Raw genomic sequence first — 16,557 nt, 5'->3', positions numbered from 1 at the left:
AAATATTACATTGGGCCAAAAAACACCAAAACACCTACTATTGGTCAAACAGCTATGTGGGATTTCTTTAGATCTCTACACAAATTACATGCAAACAACAAACTGCACGTCGGTCACAGGCAAAACACAGCCACATAGGAGCTATATATGTGGATCTAGTGGGTACTGACAACCCCCAATATTGAGCAAGCTCCTTCATTATGTCCAGGGAGGGGTTATTTGTATTGTTTGGCACCCACAATCATTTTCAAATGGTAGCATCTGTGCACAGTCAGACCCTCACCAAATAGAGATCACAAATTAGAAATAAAAATATGTAAACAAAAATTGAGCTGGTAACTCCCAAGCAGTCAAAATTCAGCACTCAACACTAGAAAAATAAAACCACATTCATTTACTCTTGTATTGAACACAATACTAAGATATCTGCGATACACGTGTCCCAAAATTAACATATTCCAGTTCGTAAATTCAGAATAAAAATACCTTTTTATCCTACCTTTATTGTCTGAACATTTTATTTTTCCAATCACGTTGACCCCAGTGAGTTTCTATCTTTTGCTTTCCTGCTGTCTTCTGCCCACTTTCTCTTTGTCCTTTCTCCTCACTCCTCCTATATTCTATTCCCTCACAACTGTCTCTGACATCTTTATCATTCCCTTTTTATCTCTTCTGCCTTTCTGTCCATTCAGGTTTCACCCTCTATCACCCTTCAGTTCTCACTCTTTTTACTTTTCACATGCCTATCAACTTTCCATCTCCTCCTCTCGGTCCTTAACTCTCCCATTTCTGATCTCACTCCTTCCCCATTCTCTTATTCCCTTTTGTCCCCCTCTCCCCCACCCATTACCACATTTTTATACTCTGCACTCACCACTCTCCTCTTACTCATCTCCTTGACAACCCCTCATGGCTTCTCCCACATAGTTCCATGATGTATAGCAGTTTCCCTCTTTCCACCTTTGTAGTTCAGCATCTTGTCTGTCTCTCTCTCTCCTCGCCACACGCACCCTGAGAGCCCATCTTCTTTCTTTTCACCCCTATTCTTGTAGCCAAATGTCTTCCCTCTCTCCCACACTTCCAACATTTGTAGTCTATCATCTCCCTGTTCCCTCTTCATTCCCTGCCCCCTCTTCATTTCTTGCCCCAACAGTGCAGCATCTCTTCTTTCTGGCCAACAATGTAGCTTCTCCCTTTTTTTCTCTCCATCCCCCATACCTCCCCATCTCTACCCCTTTCTTTTCCTTCCCCTCATAGTCAGCATCTCCCCTGCTCGCTCTCCACTCCATCTCCTCCCCACCTCTCCCATTATTCTCCTCTTCCTCAATATTCAGCAGCTCCCCATTCTTTCCCACTTCATGTCTAGAATCCTGCTGTCTGTTCCCTCCCCTTGTCCCCATTATGCCTTCTCCTCCTCCCTAGTGGCCCAACATTACACTTCTCCCTCCCTATCCCACCCCACTAATTTGGCCCAGCTTTTCTCCTTCTTCCCCCCCACCCACCATTGGGCCAGCTTTTACTCCTTTACCCCCACAAACCAACCATTGGTCCAGTTTTGCTCCCCCCCCCCCCCCCATTACTCCAGCTTTTCTCCTTCTCTGCCCTATTCACCAACCATCCAACTATTGGTCCAGCTTTTTTCCTTCTCCCCCCTCCCACCCTACATCACCTCACTTCAGTCCAGCTTTTCTCCCTTTTCCTACCTGTATCTCACACCATTAGACCAGCTTTTCTCCTTCTCCCCCCCCCTACCTACCTACCATGTTTAGCATTTCTTCTTCTCCCTCCAAGCCCACCCCTACCCCTACCCCCACTTCCATTGGGCCAACATTTCTCCATTACCTTCTCTCCCTCCAGCTCCCCCTCCCCAAATCGGTCCAGTTTTTCTCCATGTACTTCTCCACCTCACCCCACCCACCAAGCCATCATTAGTCCAGTTTTTCTCCTTATCCCTCCTTCCACCCACCATCAGTCCTGCTTTTCTTCTCCCCCTCCTGTGACCTGGCTTCACTCCCTTTTGCTCCTTCTCTAATTCATGATGACATCCCTCCCTCCCTCCCTCTCTCCTCCCACCCCCCCCCCCCAAAATACCTTTATAAAGCGGTCTTAGAGATTGCTGGCTGTGGGCAGCGATTCACAATGAGTTGCCTGTGCTGACCTTCCCGCCTGCTTATACAGAAACAGGAAGTTGTGTCATACAGAAGGCTCCAATCTAGGCATGAGCAGTGCGTTTTGAATCGCTGCCTCTCTGCTAGCAACCTCTGTAAGACAGCTTTGAAACGTTACGGAGGGTTGGGAGAGGGAAGGATGCCATCACACATTAGAGGAGCAAAATGGAGAGAAACCCAACAGCAAAAGGAGGGACCAAGAGGGGGCAAATAAGCTTTTTATTAGGGGGGGGGGTCAGGAGCCGCACACCTTGTACCCCTTGGGGTACGCATACTGCATGTTGGGTAATCCAGAGGCTATTACAACTAGGAATAGTGTCTGCCAAGTTAGATATCCTAGAGGTGCCTTTAGAAGTTGGGCAAGTACAATATTGGTAACCCATGAAAGGGCTGAGTTTATACAGGATTGTGCTCCTTAGCCATCTAATATTCCTTCAAAATGTGGCATCAGAATTCCACCTTCACTGGAACATTATACTATCGATAATTTCCCCAGGTTCTCACTCCTACAAAGGTGAACTCGAACGGTGCTGGTTGAGACCCCAGGTATAACCTGCTTCATTGCTTGAGGTTGTGTATATCTTGTGTCCATCATGTTTCTTCTTTTCTGTAGTTACATCTTCTCAGACTTCCAATCAAATTCTCATGTTATATTACAAATCAAAATTGTTTCTTTTCTTATTAGGGTCTGCCTGGCATTATTCCTGATGGCAGTGGGGATCTCCAGGTGTGTCTAACTTGCTTTTGTATATGAAGCCTCAACCAAAAGGAAGTGTAGTTAATGGAAACTACACATGGCTTTGGAAAAATAACCTGAAAAGCGTTGCAAGGAACACTGAAAACAATCTAGCTGGTATTTAAAATATTTATAGATGCCTTCACTTCTTCTTTACAGTGTCCAGCTATCTGTCCTCCAGGACCCCCAGGACCCCCTGGAATACCAGGCTTCAAGGTAAGGACAATCCTGAGTTATTAACCCTTTAGTGTCCAATGTTCTCATCAATCTGTTTTCATATGGCTTATTACGGGAACATTGGACACTGAACCCGAATCCAAGAAATGCCATAAATATGTTACAGCTTGGTCAGTGGCTAGAACCCATAAAACCGTTAAATTATGGATTTTCCTTTCAATATGTTTCCATCATACCTAGAAGCCGCTCCCACTTAGCCATACTCACCCTTATGAATCATGGTGCTGCTGTGCTGTGAGTCATTAGTGTCATGCCTGGGCATCCCACTGATTATTACGAAGCAAGATAAATGGTAGAGAAGTAGCTGTAGATAGATTTCAAGATAAAAGAGGGAATAAATTGAAGTGAAGGCTGCACATATTTTTCAAATAAAATTAATACAACAGTTTAAAATGACCTATTTTCAAAAGGATCTGGGTATAGTCCTATTGTTTGAAAATTGCTTTGGAACAGACTGGCTAATATAGTGGCATAATTTCACAATGTGGTTACTACTTGGACTGAGGCAAAAAACTACACACCTGCAACTGAATTTGTAAATATTGGCACACATTGTTTCTGACCTTGGAACCCAGCATGAGTACTTGTGCCTGCGCACCATTAGGTAGTTTTCAAAGCATGTGTGTGCAAAGATTCTCCCTTAAGCCTTCTTTAAATATGGCTACAACTCTGTGGTATATTAAGTGTAGATCTTTGGCCACATCAAGAAAGAGCAAGTTTCAGACTGACAATTTAAGTGCATAAATTACAGTTTATAGAAGTAAATGCCTACTGAAATATGTCATCCTGTGGGGCACTTTTCATATTCACGTACAAATTACATGCCAGCAGAATCTCTCATAGAACACAGACCAATCCTGGCAAATTACAGAATAAAGGACCAAAAATTAGAAAAGGAAACACCGAGAAATCACATTCTCTGTAAGCAGTACGGTATCGGAATTCAAACATGCGTGGGATATGCATAAAGGAATCCTGTGCAGCAGGAATGGATCCTCAGAAGCTTAGCCGAAATTGGGTGGCGGAGCAGGTGGGGGAAGAGGGTGGTGGTTGGGAGGCGAGGATAGTGGAGGGCAGACTTATACGGTCCGTGCCAGAGCCGGTGATGGGAGGCGGGACTGGTGGTTGGGAGGCGGGAAATACTGCTGGGCAGACTTGTACGGTCTGTGCCCTGAAAAAGGCAAGTACAAATCAAGGTAAGGTATACACATGAGTTTATCTTGTTGGGCAGACTGGATGGACCATGCAGGTCTTTTTCTGCCGTCATCTACTATGTTACAGTACAGCACAGGAGAAATAAAAATAAAAGGGCATTATCTACTGTAGGGGGCAAAATGCAAGATCACTTTCTACCCCAAAATAAAACCCACAAATAAATTATCTGGATACCCATGAAAACTTGTGGGACAACAGTCAGGCTTATTTTCGAAAGAGAAGGACGCCCATCTTTCGACACAAATCGGAAGATGGGCGTCCTTCTCACAGGGTCGCCCAAATCGGCATAATCGAAAGCCAATTTTGGGCGTCCCCAACTGCTTTCCGTTGCGGGGACGAGCAAAGTTCCTGGGGGCGTCGGAGGCGTAGCGAAGGCGGGACTTGGGCGTGCCTAACACATGGGCGTCCTTGACCCATAATGGAAAAAAAGGGTGTCCCTGACGAGCATTTGGATGACTTTACCTGGTCCAGTTTTTCTTACGACCAAGGCACAAAAAGGTGCCCAAACTGACCGGATGACCACCGGAGGGAATCAAGGATGACTTCCCCTTACTCCCTCAGTGGTCACTAACCCCCTCCCACCCTCAAAAAAGAACTTTAAAAATATTTTATGCCAGCCTCTATACCAGCCTGAAATGTCATATTCAGGTACATCGCGGTAGTATGCAGGCCCCTGGAGCAGTTTTAGTGGGACCCAGGCCCCCCACCACCTGTTACACTTGTGATAGTAAATGTGAGCCCTCTAAAGCCCACCAGAAACCCACTGTACCCACATCTAGGTGCCCCTCCTTCACCCCTAAGGGCTATGGCAATGGTGTACAGTTGTGGGTAGTGGGTTGGGGGGGCTCAGCACACAAGGTAAGGGAGCTATGTACCTGGGAGCTTTTTCTGAAGTCCACTGCAGTGCCCCCTAGGGTGCCCGGTTGGTGTCCTGGCATGTCAGGGGGACCAGTGCACTATGAATGCTGGCTCCTCCCATGACCAAAGGGCTTGCATTTGGTTGTTTCTGAGATGGGCGTCCTTAGTTTCCATTATCGCCAAAAATCAGAAACGACCAAGTCTAAGGACGGCCATCTCTAGGGACGACCTAAATGTCAAGATTTGGGCATCCTCGATCATATTATCGAAATGAAAGATGGACGCCCATCTTATTTCGATAATATGGGTTTCCCCGTCCCTTCGCTGGGACGTCCTGCGATGGCGTCCTCAGGAAAACTCGGGCGCCCCTTTCGATTATGTCTCCAGCCTCAATATTTAAATATGTTCTGCAAAGACATGTCGTGTAAGTTAAGTAGGTATTTGCTGAATAACAGTTAGACACCTGTAATAAAAACAGCTGTTGCCCAACAAGGTCCATCAATCTGAATCTGAGTAAATCAGGGGAAGGGAACACAACAGTGCCAATCAACGTTACCCCTGTTCCCTTAGCACTAACACTAATGAAACATGAATATAGGGACACATAAAATCTGGATACCCCAGATCTGTCAAATCCAGTCTTTATCGCTTTAAATCTAGAAGATCACCACATCTCTGGATCCTCTGGTGCATTGGCTAATCCTGCCAAGGAATCTTGCCATTTTTTTTCTTCACATTAAAGGCAGATCTGACTTTATTGCTGACAGTCAACCTGCCTGGGGATGTACAGAGGCAGCCCGAAGCAGGATCTGGAGACCTCTGGATCCAGCTTTAATGTGAAGATGATAAAATATTTATATTGATCAGGAAATGTAGCAAAGCAAGGCTGACCATGGAAACAGATGATCAAGGGACATGGCTGAGCAGAGGACAGGGAAAAAGCCAGGTCGTCTGAATTGAAGTTGTTATAGACTGGATCAGATAGATCCAGGAGATCTGGCTTTTACCGAGTCCCTAAATACGGCACTCAACAGCAGAGGAGGTGTTCTTTGGAGCCCTGCGCAAGCACACCCATTCAAAAAGAAATCAAAAAAGGTAGCAACGGTCCCACAGCTCAGCATCTTCCTCTGACCCCTGACCTTTTATGCACCCTCACCCCCTCATATAAATCCTGGCATCTCCCCTGCCCTTCTCTATACCTCATCCCCCAGCCTCTCATACTCCAGCATCAATCCTGACCCTCTATTCCCCCATCCCCACATCAATTCTGCTTTTCTCTGCCCTTCCCACCTTCACTGCCTTTCTCAAATCTCAATCCCACCCCAAAGCCCAGCAATTATAAAGTATAAAAAGTATAATTTTAAAACTTTTGTTTTTATTTGGGCACTGTGGTGGAGACTGAAGAGGAGGCTCAAGGTTGAATAGTGGCAGGCACTAGCAGTGCCTGTGGGCCATAGGGGAGGGAAAAACTTAGCAGAAAAAAAAAAGAACCAAACAGCTGTCAATCTCTTCTCTTCCCGTGGTCTGTCGGCTCTCCCCTTCCCCTCCCATGGTCTGTCAACTCTCCCCTTCTCCTGCCCCCCCCCCCCCCCCATGGTCTGTCAGCTCTCCTCTTCCCTGTCTATTCTACCCTTCCCCCATGATCTGTCAGCTCTCCCCTCTCCTTTTCCCACCCCATGGTCTATCAGCTCTCCCCTGCCCCCTCCCATGATTTGTTAGCTGTCCCCATTCCCTTCTACCCTCCCCCCATGGTCTGTCAGCTCTCCCCTCCCCTTCCTCCTGCCCCCACCATAGTATGTTAGCTCTCCCCCTTTCCCCTTTTCCTCCTTCCCCATCCCATGGTCTGTTAGCTCTCTCTCCTTCCCCTTCTACCCTCCCCCTCCCATGGTCAGCTCTCTCCTTCCTTTCCTGTCCCCTCCCCTGCAGTCTGGCATTTATCTCCTCTCCCCCCCCCCCCCCCCCCCCCCCCCGTTGCAGCGCTTCTTGCTTCCTGCATCCTCTCCCCCTTGGGATCCGGTGCTACTCACTCCCATCCAGCTCCCTGCACCGCTGCCCTCCTTCAATTTTCCGGGCCTCCATCAGTGAGGCAAGCACACTGCCTTCAGCAGCTCCAGAAGCTTTCCCTCTGTTAAGCAGGACAGTAGCAGAGGGAAAGCTTCCAGGCTGCTGAAGGCAGGGTGCTTATCTCACTGACACTGCTGGCAGCCTGGAAAATTGATGAGGACAGTGATGCAGGAATGGGAGAGCAGCCAGTGGTGCCCAAAACAAAGGTACTTGACTGGCCACCAGAGTTGGGAAGGCCTGAGGCAAGAATGGGGGGGCCTGGGCCCCCAATGCCCCCCATAGCCATGACACTAATGTAAATGTTAGCATGTACTTCCTAAAATGTGCGTGAATGTTCTGACTCTGTCCATGCTCCATGCCTGTGCACGCCTACCACAAAAATACATGCCAACTTGCACTGTGTACACTTTTAGGCAGGACCTAATTTCATAAGAGAGATTTTACATGTGAAAATGGCTCTTAAAAGTACCCTCATACTGCTTAAAAGAAGTACATACTGTGTATTGGCATCGCATACTTTTATGCTTGAATACCATTGTGCAATTCTGTAAGTGGGTGTTTGTGAATGTAAAGTGCTGTTTACCCACAAGAAAGGTTTATAGAAAATCAGCCCACAGTAGGTTGACGGCAATAAATATCTGTGGTCTTAATTTTTGATTACAGGGTCATACAGGGTACAAGGGAGAGCCAGGAGAGGAAGGGAAGATTGGACAGAAGGTAAGTGTTTTTTTTTTGGTTTTTTTTGAAGATCTTTCACAAGATGAATGTCGGAGACCTTGGTAATGGCACTGTAAGGCCCTTTAATTCTCCAATCATTAGCCACTCGCCTGCAACTGGTGCTGTTCTTCAGAGCTGGGGTAACTGGTGTATATGCAGGAAAGGATGGAAGTGTGTGGGGTCTGTTTTCAGGGGTTCAAAGTGTCGTGGCATCCCTCAACCCTGAGAAAGGGAGACGCAGAGCTCAGCATGTCTGTTGTGCAGTGTTCTGGTAGCTTGTCCAGAGGGCCACAGCCGAACCTGGATCTGCCACAAGAGTGAGTGAGAGTATACTGCAGACGTATAGATGATAGAGAGATGAGTTAATGACTAATGTATTATGACTTTGGATTTCGCTGACAACTGTAGCTCAAGGTAAGTTACTTTCAGGTATCAGTAGGTATGCCCATCCCTAGAGAGCTGTTGATCTAAGGTTGTGCCTGAGGCAATGGAGGGTTAAATGATTGGCCAAGATCACAAAGAGTCGCAGTGGGATTTGAACTTGGCTTTCTTGGCTTGCTGGGGTGTTTATAGGTTTCTGTTATACACTGGGGAAAATAAGGTGGTTATAGGACCCCACTGTAAACTTTGTCCCAATCCCAGTGCATCTGTCTCTGCCCCATCTCTCTCTCCTGGTCCCTAAGGACCTAGATGTCTCAGGTAACATTCTCTATCCCAGCATAAGTGAATGCATTTCCTCTGTCTCTGCAGCACAAATGTCCTTGTATGACCTCTTTGCAATGCATTTAAATCTGCTTTCAGACCTATAAATATCAATAGACTGTGTGATGAATGGAGAAAGTTTGTTTTGTTTGTCAAAAAGTGATTTGGAATCAGTTTTCAGTCTGCTGCTCAGACTCCCCCACCCCACCTCCAGCTCTGGCTTTTTGATAAGATCCCGCTGTTCTTGTTTTCTTCCATAGTACCTTCATCCTATATAATAAAACGCACCTCCAACATTCTGAAGCTGACTGCATGGCTGAGGCATTCCTGCTCTCTGTATCCATCTCCTGAATTGACATCATGTACTTCCGGGTTCGTCACAAGCAGACGTGACCAACCACACAAGGTTTCTCGGCTTCAGAATGTTGGAGGTGCATTCTATTAAATATGATTGGTCAGTTCCTTGAAGCACAGCCAGAGCTCAGCGTCCTGCACAGTAACACTCAGACACCAGAGAGAGGGGGGGGGGCCTGACACCAGAGAGGGGGGGGAGGTATCTCTGTCACACACACACTCTCTCTCTCTCAAAGTCAATGTCTCTCTCTCACACATTCTCTCTCTCTCTCTCTCACAGTCAATGTCTCTCTCTCTCACTCTCACACACTGTCTCTCACACACTGTATGTCTCACACTGTATCACATTCACTCTCTATGTGTCACACAGTCACTCACACACTCTCTTGGTCTCATACACTCAGTCTCACAGAGAGTCTGTGTCTCGCACACACTGTATCTGTGTGAAACACACTCTCTCTCGCTCACACTGTGTCTCACACAGGCACTTGCACACACTCTCATTCTCACACACACACTCTCTCTCTCACAGACCACTCGCACCCAGACTCACTCACTCTCTCACTCGCACATTCACTCTCTCTCACATACACTCTCTCAAACATACACACTCCGAGGAAAACCTTGCTAGCGCCCGTTTCATTTGTGTCAGAAACGGGCCTTTTTTACTAGTAGTAACATAGTAAACAGCAGATAAAGACCCGTATGGTCCATCCAGTCTACCTAACAAGATTTTATTTTATTTTCTTTTTTTTTTGTTACATTTGTACCCCGCGCTTTCCCACTCATGGCAGGCTCAATGCGGCGGGCAATGGAGGGTTAAGTGACTTGCCCAGAGTCACAAGGAGCTGCCTGTGCCGGGAATCGAACTCAGTTCCTCAGTTCCCCAGGACCAAAGTCCACCACCCTAACCACTAGGCCACTCCTCCACTCATAGCATAAGGTACGATGTGATACTTCATATGTTTACTTGATCTTGCTTTATCCTTGCCATTTTCAGAGCACAGACCAGGGGCGTATCTGGAATCCGGCGGTAGGGGGGGCCAGAGCCAGAGGGGGGGGGCACATTTTTGCCTCCCCCCCCCCGCCGCCGCCTCTCTCCACCCCCCTCCCCGCCGTCAACCCTCCCCCGCTGCTTACTTTTGCTGGCGGGAGGCCCCAACCCCCGCCAGCCGAGGTCCGACCCGCAGTCTCCATATTTCGTCTTCCTCCGTGGCCATGCTGCAAGGAAGTAACGCTGCAGTGCTGATTCGTTGAATCCAGTTCGGAGTCTGACGTCGCAGCACGTTGTACGCGTGTACAATGTGCAGCGACGTCAGACTCCGAACTGGATTCAACGAATCAGCACTGCAGTGTTACTTCCTTGCAGCATGGCCACGGAGGAAGACGAAATATGGAGACTGCGGGTCAGACCTCGGCTGGCGGGGGTTGGGGCCCCCTGCCAGCAAAAGTAAGCAGCGGGGGAGGGTTGACGGCGGGGAGGGGGGCCAGGGCGAAATCTGCAGGGGCCCAGGCCCCTGTGGCCCCACGCAGATACGCCCCTGGCACAGACTGTAGAAGTCTACCCAGCACTGGCCTTGTTCTCCAACTACTGAAGCTGAATCTGTTCAGCCATGATCATGGCACAGACCATAGAAGTCTGCTCAACATTGGCTCTTCTCAATTACTGATGTTGCCATCTAATCACCGCTGTTTGTTTGGTTCCATGCATTCCACACAGGATTCCTTTGTGTTTATCCTACGCAATTTGGAATTGTTACTGTTTTCATCTCCACCACCTCCTGCAAGAGGGTATTCCAGGCAGCTACCACCCTCTCCGTGAAAAAGCACTTCCTAATGGTATTCCTGAGTCAGCCCCCCTTGCAATCTAAATTCATGTCCTCTAGTTCTACCACATTCCCTCCTCAGAAAAAGGTTTTAAATATTTGAATGTCTGTATCATATCACCTCTTCTCTTCTTTCCTCTAGGTTGCACATCTTCAGGTCATCAAGTCTTTTCTTATGCATCTTGTGGTGCAAACCCCATACCATTTTTGTCGCTTTTCTACTACTACTTATCATTTCTATAGCGCTAAAAGGCATACGCAGCGCTGCACACCATACACAAAAAGACAGTCCCTGCTCAAAGAGCTTACAATCTCTGAACCATTTGTCTTGAGAGTCCATAGATATAACATACTTGGTATCATTCAGGCATCTTATGACTTTGTAAGGTCCTGCCCAGTTAGCCTGAAGTTTGTTCTGACGGACTGGGACTATTTCGGGCCTTACGATCATACCAGGTCTTTTGCTTAGTCTGGGCTGCCTGAAAGTTATCTCTGACAAGGCTCACAAGGTCTTCTAATTTCTGCCACATGTTAACTACATATTCAGTTACAGGGGTGTCAGAGGAGTCAATTTTCCCCTTCCAGTGTTCTCTTATTAGGTCAAGGGGCCCTCTCACCTTCCGGCCATAAAAGAGCTCAAATGGGGAGAACCAGTGAACTCCTGGGGTACTTCTCTGTATGCAAACAGTAGGTAGGGCAAGTACTTTTCCCAGTTTCGATCTCCCGACTCCACAAAAGTCTTTAACATATGCTTTAATGTCCATTTAAATTTCTCCACCAACCCATTTGTTTCAGGGTGATATGGGGTGGTACGTACAGATTTCACTCCACAATGTGTCCACAGCTTCTGGATTAGCTCAGACATAAACTCTGTCCCTTGATCTGAAAGTATCTCTCATGGGTATCCTACCTGAGAAAATATTTCTAACAGGGCAGTAGCAATTTTTTCTGCTTCTATAGAGGATAAGGCTACCACTTCAGGATATCTGGTAGCAAAGTTCACCACTGTAAATATAAATTTTTTCCCAGCCCGGCTAGGAACAGCTAGAGGCCCTACTATATTCACAGCTTTTCTCTCAAATGGCTCTCTGATAATGGGTAAAGGTTTCAGGAGCGCTTGGGGGGTGATCTTGGGTCTTACCTACTCTTTGGCATGCATCACAGGTTCAACAATAGTCAGCTATGGCTCGAGATACTCCCAGCCAATAGAATTTCTGTGTCAATCTAGTGCATGTGCAGGTCACCCCCTGATGTCCTGCTAGTGGAATGTCATGTGCAGTCTGTAGGAGTTGTTCCCTTTATGCTTTGGGCACTATAAGCTGTTTGCGTGCTGCCCATGCCTGTTAGGATCAACGGGATCAGTCTCTCTATACAGCAAGCCTCCTTTCCATAGGATACCTTCTTTACAAGTCTTATTGATTGGCTGGCCAGCCCTCTGCTTCAGGGCTTCCAGGTCAGGATCAGAGTGTTGTGTTGCCTGAAAAGCATATCTCTTTCATATATGAGTATCCATATCTGGAAGGGTCTGTGCTGGTGACTCTGACAATTCAGGGTCAACAGTCTGATCAATAGGTGTGTCAGTTAAGTTGGGCTGTTCCATAATCACGGCCCCGGTCATCTCTGGAGCTGGTGCTGCTGGAAGCACTGGAGCGCTGCCTCCTGCTGCTTGGTCAGCTGGTTCCACCTAGCCTGGCTCAGGATCTGCTTGTTGGGCTGCCTGGGCCTGACTACGGATCACCATAGCAGAAATGTTGACTCCACTATCAAGGGTAATGTTCACTGGACCCATATCGGTTCCACACAACATTGGTACCGACATGTTCTTCATTATTCCTACTTCTCTGAATCCAGGTTTGGTACCTCCATCCAGGTATACTTGAGCAATGGGTAAAGTCTCTCTGGATCCATTGGCTAACATTACATCTGCAATGCGCCCTGGAAGAATAGCATCCTCCGGCACCAGCTCTGGTCATAATAAAGTCATGCTAGAGCCAATATCCACGAGCCCAGCCACCTGGGTCTGATTCATAGTTATTGGGGTGCTGTAGTGTTGTGGAAACCCATCTGCTTCCTTGCTTGATGAATGGCCAGGAAATTTTGTGCTGCAGCTGCTGCATAGGCCTCCTCCGTGGGACTGGAGCTACCCACGAAAGCCACCAGCTTCGGTGCAGGAGTTGGAATGCTCTTCAGTGCAGGCTTGGGGGTTATCTGGGCAATCTGCTTTGAAATGTCCTGTGTGCCCACAGTTGCAGGGATATTTGGCTGATGGCCCTGGCTGTCCTTAGATCTTGGCTGCTGCGGATAAGGACGGCTTCTCTTTGTCAACCAGGGATGGTTAGCCAAAAGGATTTCAGCCAATTCAGCCGCCTTCTCTGAAATATGGGGCTGGTGATCTTTAACATGTTTCTTCACTTTTGAATGACAACGCTGAAGAAAATGCTCCAGGACCATCAGGTTTTGGCAGTCTTCCAGGGTTTTAACCTCAGCTCCACTGAACCACCACTGATGCTGGTATCTTTGCTGGATCACAAACTCGCTGTGAGTATCATTCGCCCCCTTTAACAAAGTCCAAAACTTTAGTCTGTAGGTCTCGGGGGTAATAGCATAATGGTTCAACAAAGCTTTGTGCATCTCCTCAAACTGGGAGCATGTCTCCGTGTACAGTCCTTGGAATACCTAAGATGCTCTACCAGTGAGCTTTCCTCCCTCCCAATCTTTCTGAGGAAGCTCATTGAGGTGGCAAATTTTTTCAAAGGCAGTTAGATATCCATCTATGTCACCTCTGGTATCATCAAACTGCGCAAACAAGTTGGACCCGATCCGGGCTGTGGATCCTGCCCCGGCACAGGGGTTGGGCTGGAGCTTTGGATACGAGCCATTTCCATTTCAATCTTTAATTTCTGCAGCTGGAAATCCTACTCCTCATGCCGCTGTTGCTCAAAATTTCTCTCACCGCAGCTGATCTAGCTGCTATCACTGTACCATGTAGATCTGCTGGACCTGAGCTGGTTTGTCATCTGGCCCTATCAACTCATGGGCCTCTGTCCACAAGGAGTCTGGCCTTCTCTCAGGAGAACTATACACAGGCCAGTCCTGCAGCTCCTCCCCGCTTTGGTCATCCGGTCGCTCTTGTGTTAGGTCAGGCATATCCGGTGTCTGAGAGCCACTACCAGTCACCATCAGCATGCTGCTAATCTCCTACCAAAAAAAGACTGAACGGGGAAGGGACCCTGTTATTTCTGTACTCATTCACTGTGCTCTGTGTCTGGAGGTTACAGATAAAAACCCTGAACCACTCGGTGGATAGTGACCCTCACACCACATACTGACAATCCCACTATGCTGACACCAAAAAAGAAGGACAATGTCTGTCACGAAATGCCTAGCTACCCACCTGGGGCTAACCCTATGGCCACTTAGAGGGTCTATCTCCAGCACAGCTCAGGTCCGCTTGCACGTGGGCATGTGCTCTACACTAGCACCCTTCTCCCACTGACTGGGTCCCAACTGCCTCTGGATGAGTCTCCTGCTCTCAAGTTATCCTCGTTGATTTCTAGGTTCCTGGGCTACACTCCCAGTGGTCCCACAGTTCCTAGAAAGCACTCACAGACCCAACACACAAACCTCCAGGATTCTTAGTCAGTCCAGACAAGCAGAGTCAATAAACTAAAAAAAGGTTTGTCATAAAAATACTGAACAGTGAACTATAAAAATAGATGGAAAATAACAGGCAAATAACAGGTAACTGAATAAGGATAAATTATAAAACTATCTAAACATTTTATCTATAATTGGATAGTGCCTGGGAAGTACAGGAAATATAGCAGCTCACAAGTTCTCAGTAAAGAGGTCTTTCTCTCTCTACTCCATCCCAAACTGGCTGAATTTGAGCTCCTGGTCTAATTGGAGTCCAGAACAACATTATTATTTTTTTTTTAAAGTAGCTGGTCACATCCCTGCAGGTTACTTCCTCTCTGTGTTAAAAACAAAAGAAGGAATAGTAGTTTTTCTGTAACAGCTTTAAACATAAAATATGCACCATCTGCTGGCCAAACTAGAGAAATACACTTCGAGAAATAATACTGTTTTGTCACACCACATTTTACCAAAATCAACAGTACTTTGAATTTTGTGCATCTGCACTCTGCTTTTGCTCTTATATCAGACCTTATTGTGTGATGAACACTGTTGCCTAGGTGGGCACCCACCTGGATATTGGAAACACTTCCTCTATTTGTCAACACTAGAACCAATCCCCTGTTTCCTTGTGGGTTCTGTCATTTGTCTGAGCAAAGCAATTTGATAGGCATCCACAATCTCTCTGCTTCTTTCTGATTCTGCCAGTGGGATGTTCTAAACCTCATCAGGCAAGTTGATCTCCCAGCAACAGCGCCTTCCCCTTCATTCCAAGCTTATGGATACCTTCGGTCGGATCCTTGTCCAGCTTCTCCATTTGTGCTGGAGGTCTATAGGTATGCGTTCCATCTCCTCTTTCCTGGACGATCCATATAGCTTCTTCATATCAACAGAGGAGTTAATGAGTTTCTTAGCGCAGTTGGTACTGATGCGCTGTTTGGACGATGGCTACCATGGCCACAGTTCCTAGAGTTCTTCTCTGCCAGCAGTATTTCTGATTGCTTTTATGCACCTATGGAGGGGGGAGGAAGAATGCTGAAAGCAGTGGGTAGCCCCTTCCCCAAAATCAGGAAGCAGCACTGATAGCATTTGGAGGAATAAGAGTAAACAGTTGGAACAGGATGCATGGTGCATTTGTATATAATCATATTTATTACATTTTTTTAATGGTTTCATGGAGACACCTATTGTAATCTGTCAAAATCACATCTAGGGGGTCACTCTGCTGTTACTGTCTGCATATTAACTCGTTAACACCTGTGAAGATCTGTGTGTCAGACTGGATTATACTAATCCAGAGATAGGCAACTCCAGTCCTCAAGTGCCATTGGTAATTGGTTTTCAGGATATACACAGTGAATACGCATGAGATAAATGTGCATGCAGTGGAGGTAATGCAATCAAATTTCTCATGCATGTTCATTATGGATATCCTGAAAACCTGACCTACCTGTTGTATTCAAAGACCTGAGTTGGCTATCCATGTACTAATCCATATGGCATTTGGTGGCTCTACGTTTCTGTAAGACTTAAGGATTTTCTCCACATTGTGCCTAAGAGAGGTCAGATGCTGAGTGGCATCCCAGTTTTAGGCTTCTTAAGCAAAGCCAGAGGTGAGATGCACTTGAGTCATAGCTTGGAAACATTTGTCATTAGGGTATGAAAACTCTGTTGCCCCTTTGCCACAAGAAATGGGTTTCATGCAAGACCGGTGTTAGACATGTTGGGGCCCAGAGCAGAAATTTGCAGTGGGGGGGGAGGGGCCCAAAGCCAGTCAACAGACAATGCTGCCTTTAGTTTTGGGCAGGCTTGGGGTCTGATCTGGCATGAGGGCCCAGGGCAGGTGCTCCATGTGCACCCCCTCCTAACTCTAGCTCTTCACTCCTGGCCAGGGTTTGAGTGGCATTGACGTGGGTACATGAGTTACCTCACACTATTGTTGACCTGCTTTGCTCTTGCTCTACTGGTAAAATGGAAAGCATTCATCTGTGGCTCTGGTGATCAGGCATCCTGGCAAGCATGTTCTGTGGAAGATCATTGCGGA

At 47.1% G+C, this 16,557-nt stretch overlaps 1 protein-coding gene across 1 annotated transcript in view; it reads left to right on the top strand.

Annotated features, from left to right (window-relative positions):
* COL9A3 (collagen type IX alpha 3 chain) overlaps positions 1–16,557 on the top strand; it is a 169,712-nt gene that overhangs the window by 36,606 nt on the left and 116,549 nt on the right. Inside the window, exons 10-12 of the mRNA XM_030213529.1 lie at positions 2,854–2,895; positions 3,064–3,120; positions 7,942–7,995. Of these exons, the coding sequence (XP_030069389.1) occupies positions 2,854–2,895; positions 3,064–3,120; positions 7,942–7,995 (153 nt within the window). The remainder of the gene's footprint in view (positions 1–2,853; positions 2,896–3,063; positions 3,121–7,941; positions 7,996–16,557) is intronic.

The sequence above is a fragment of the Microcaecilia unicolor genome, chromosome 8, assembly GCF_901765095.1.
Source record: "Microcaecilia unicolor chromosome 8, aMicUni1.1, whole genome shotgun sequence".
Lineage (NCBI taxonomy): Eukaryota > Metazoa > Chordata > Amphibia > Gymnophiona > Siphonopidae > Microcaecilia > Microcaecilia unicolor.
The sequence above is the reverse complement of the archived record's forward strand: the minus strand, read 5'-3'. Positions and strand labels throughout refer to the sequence as shown.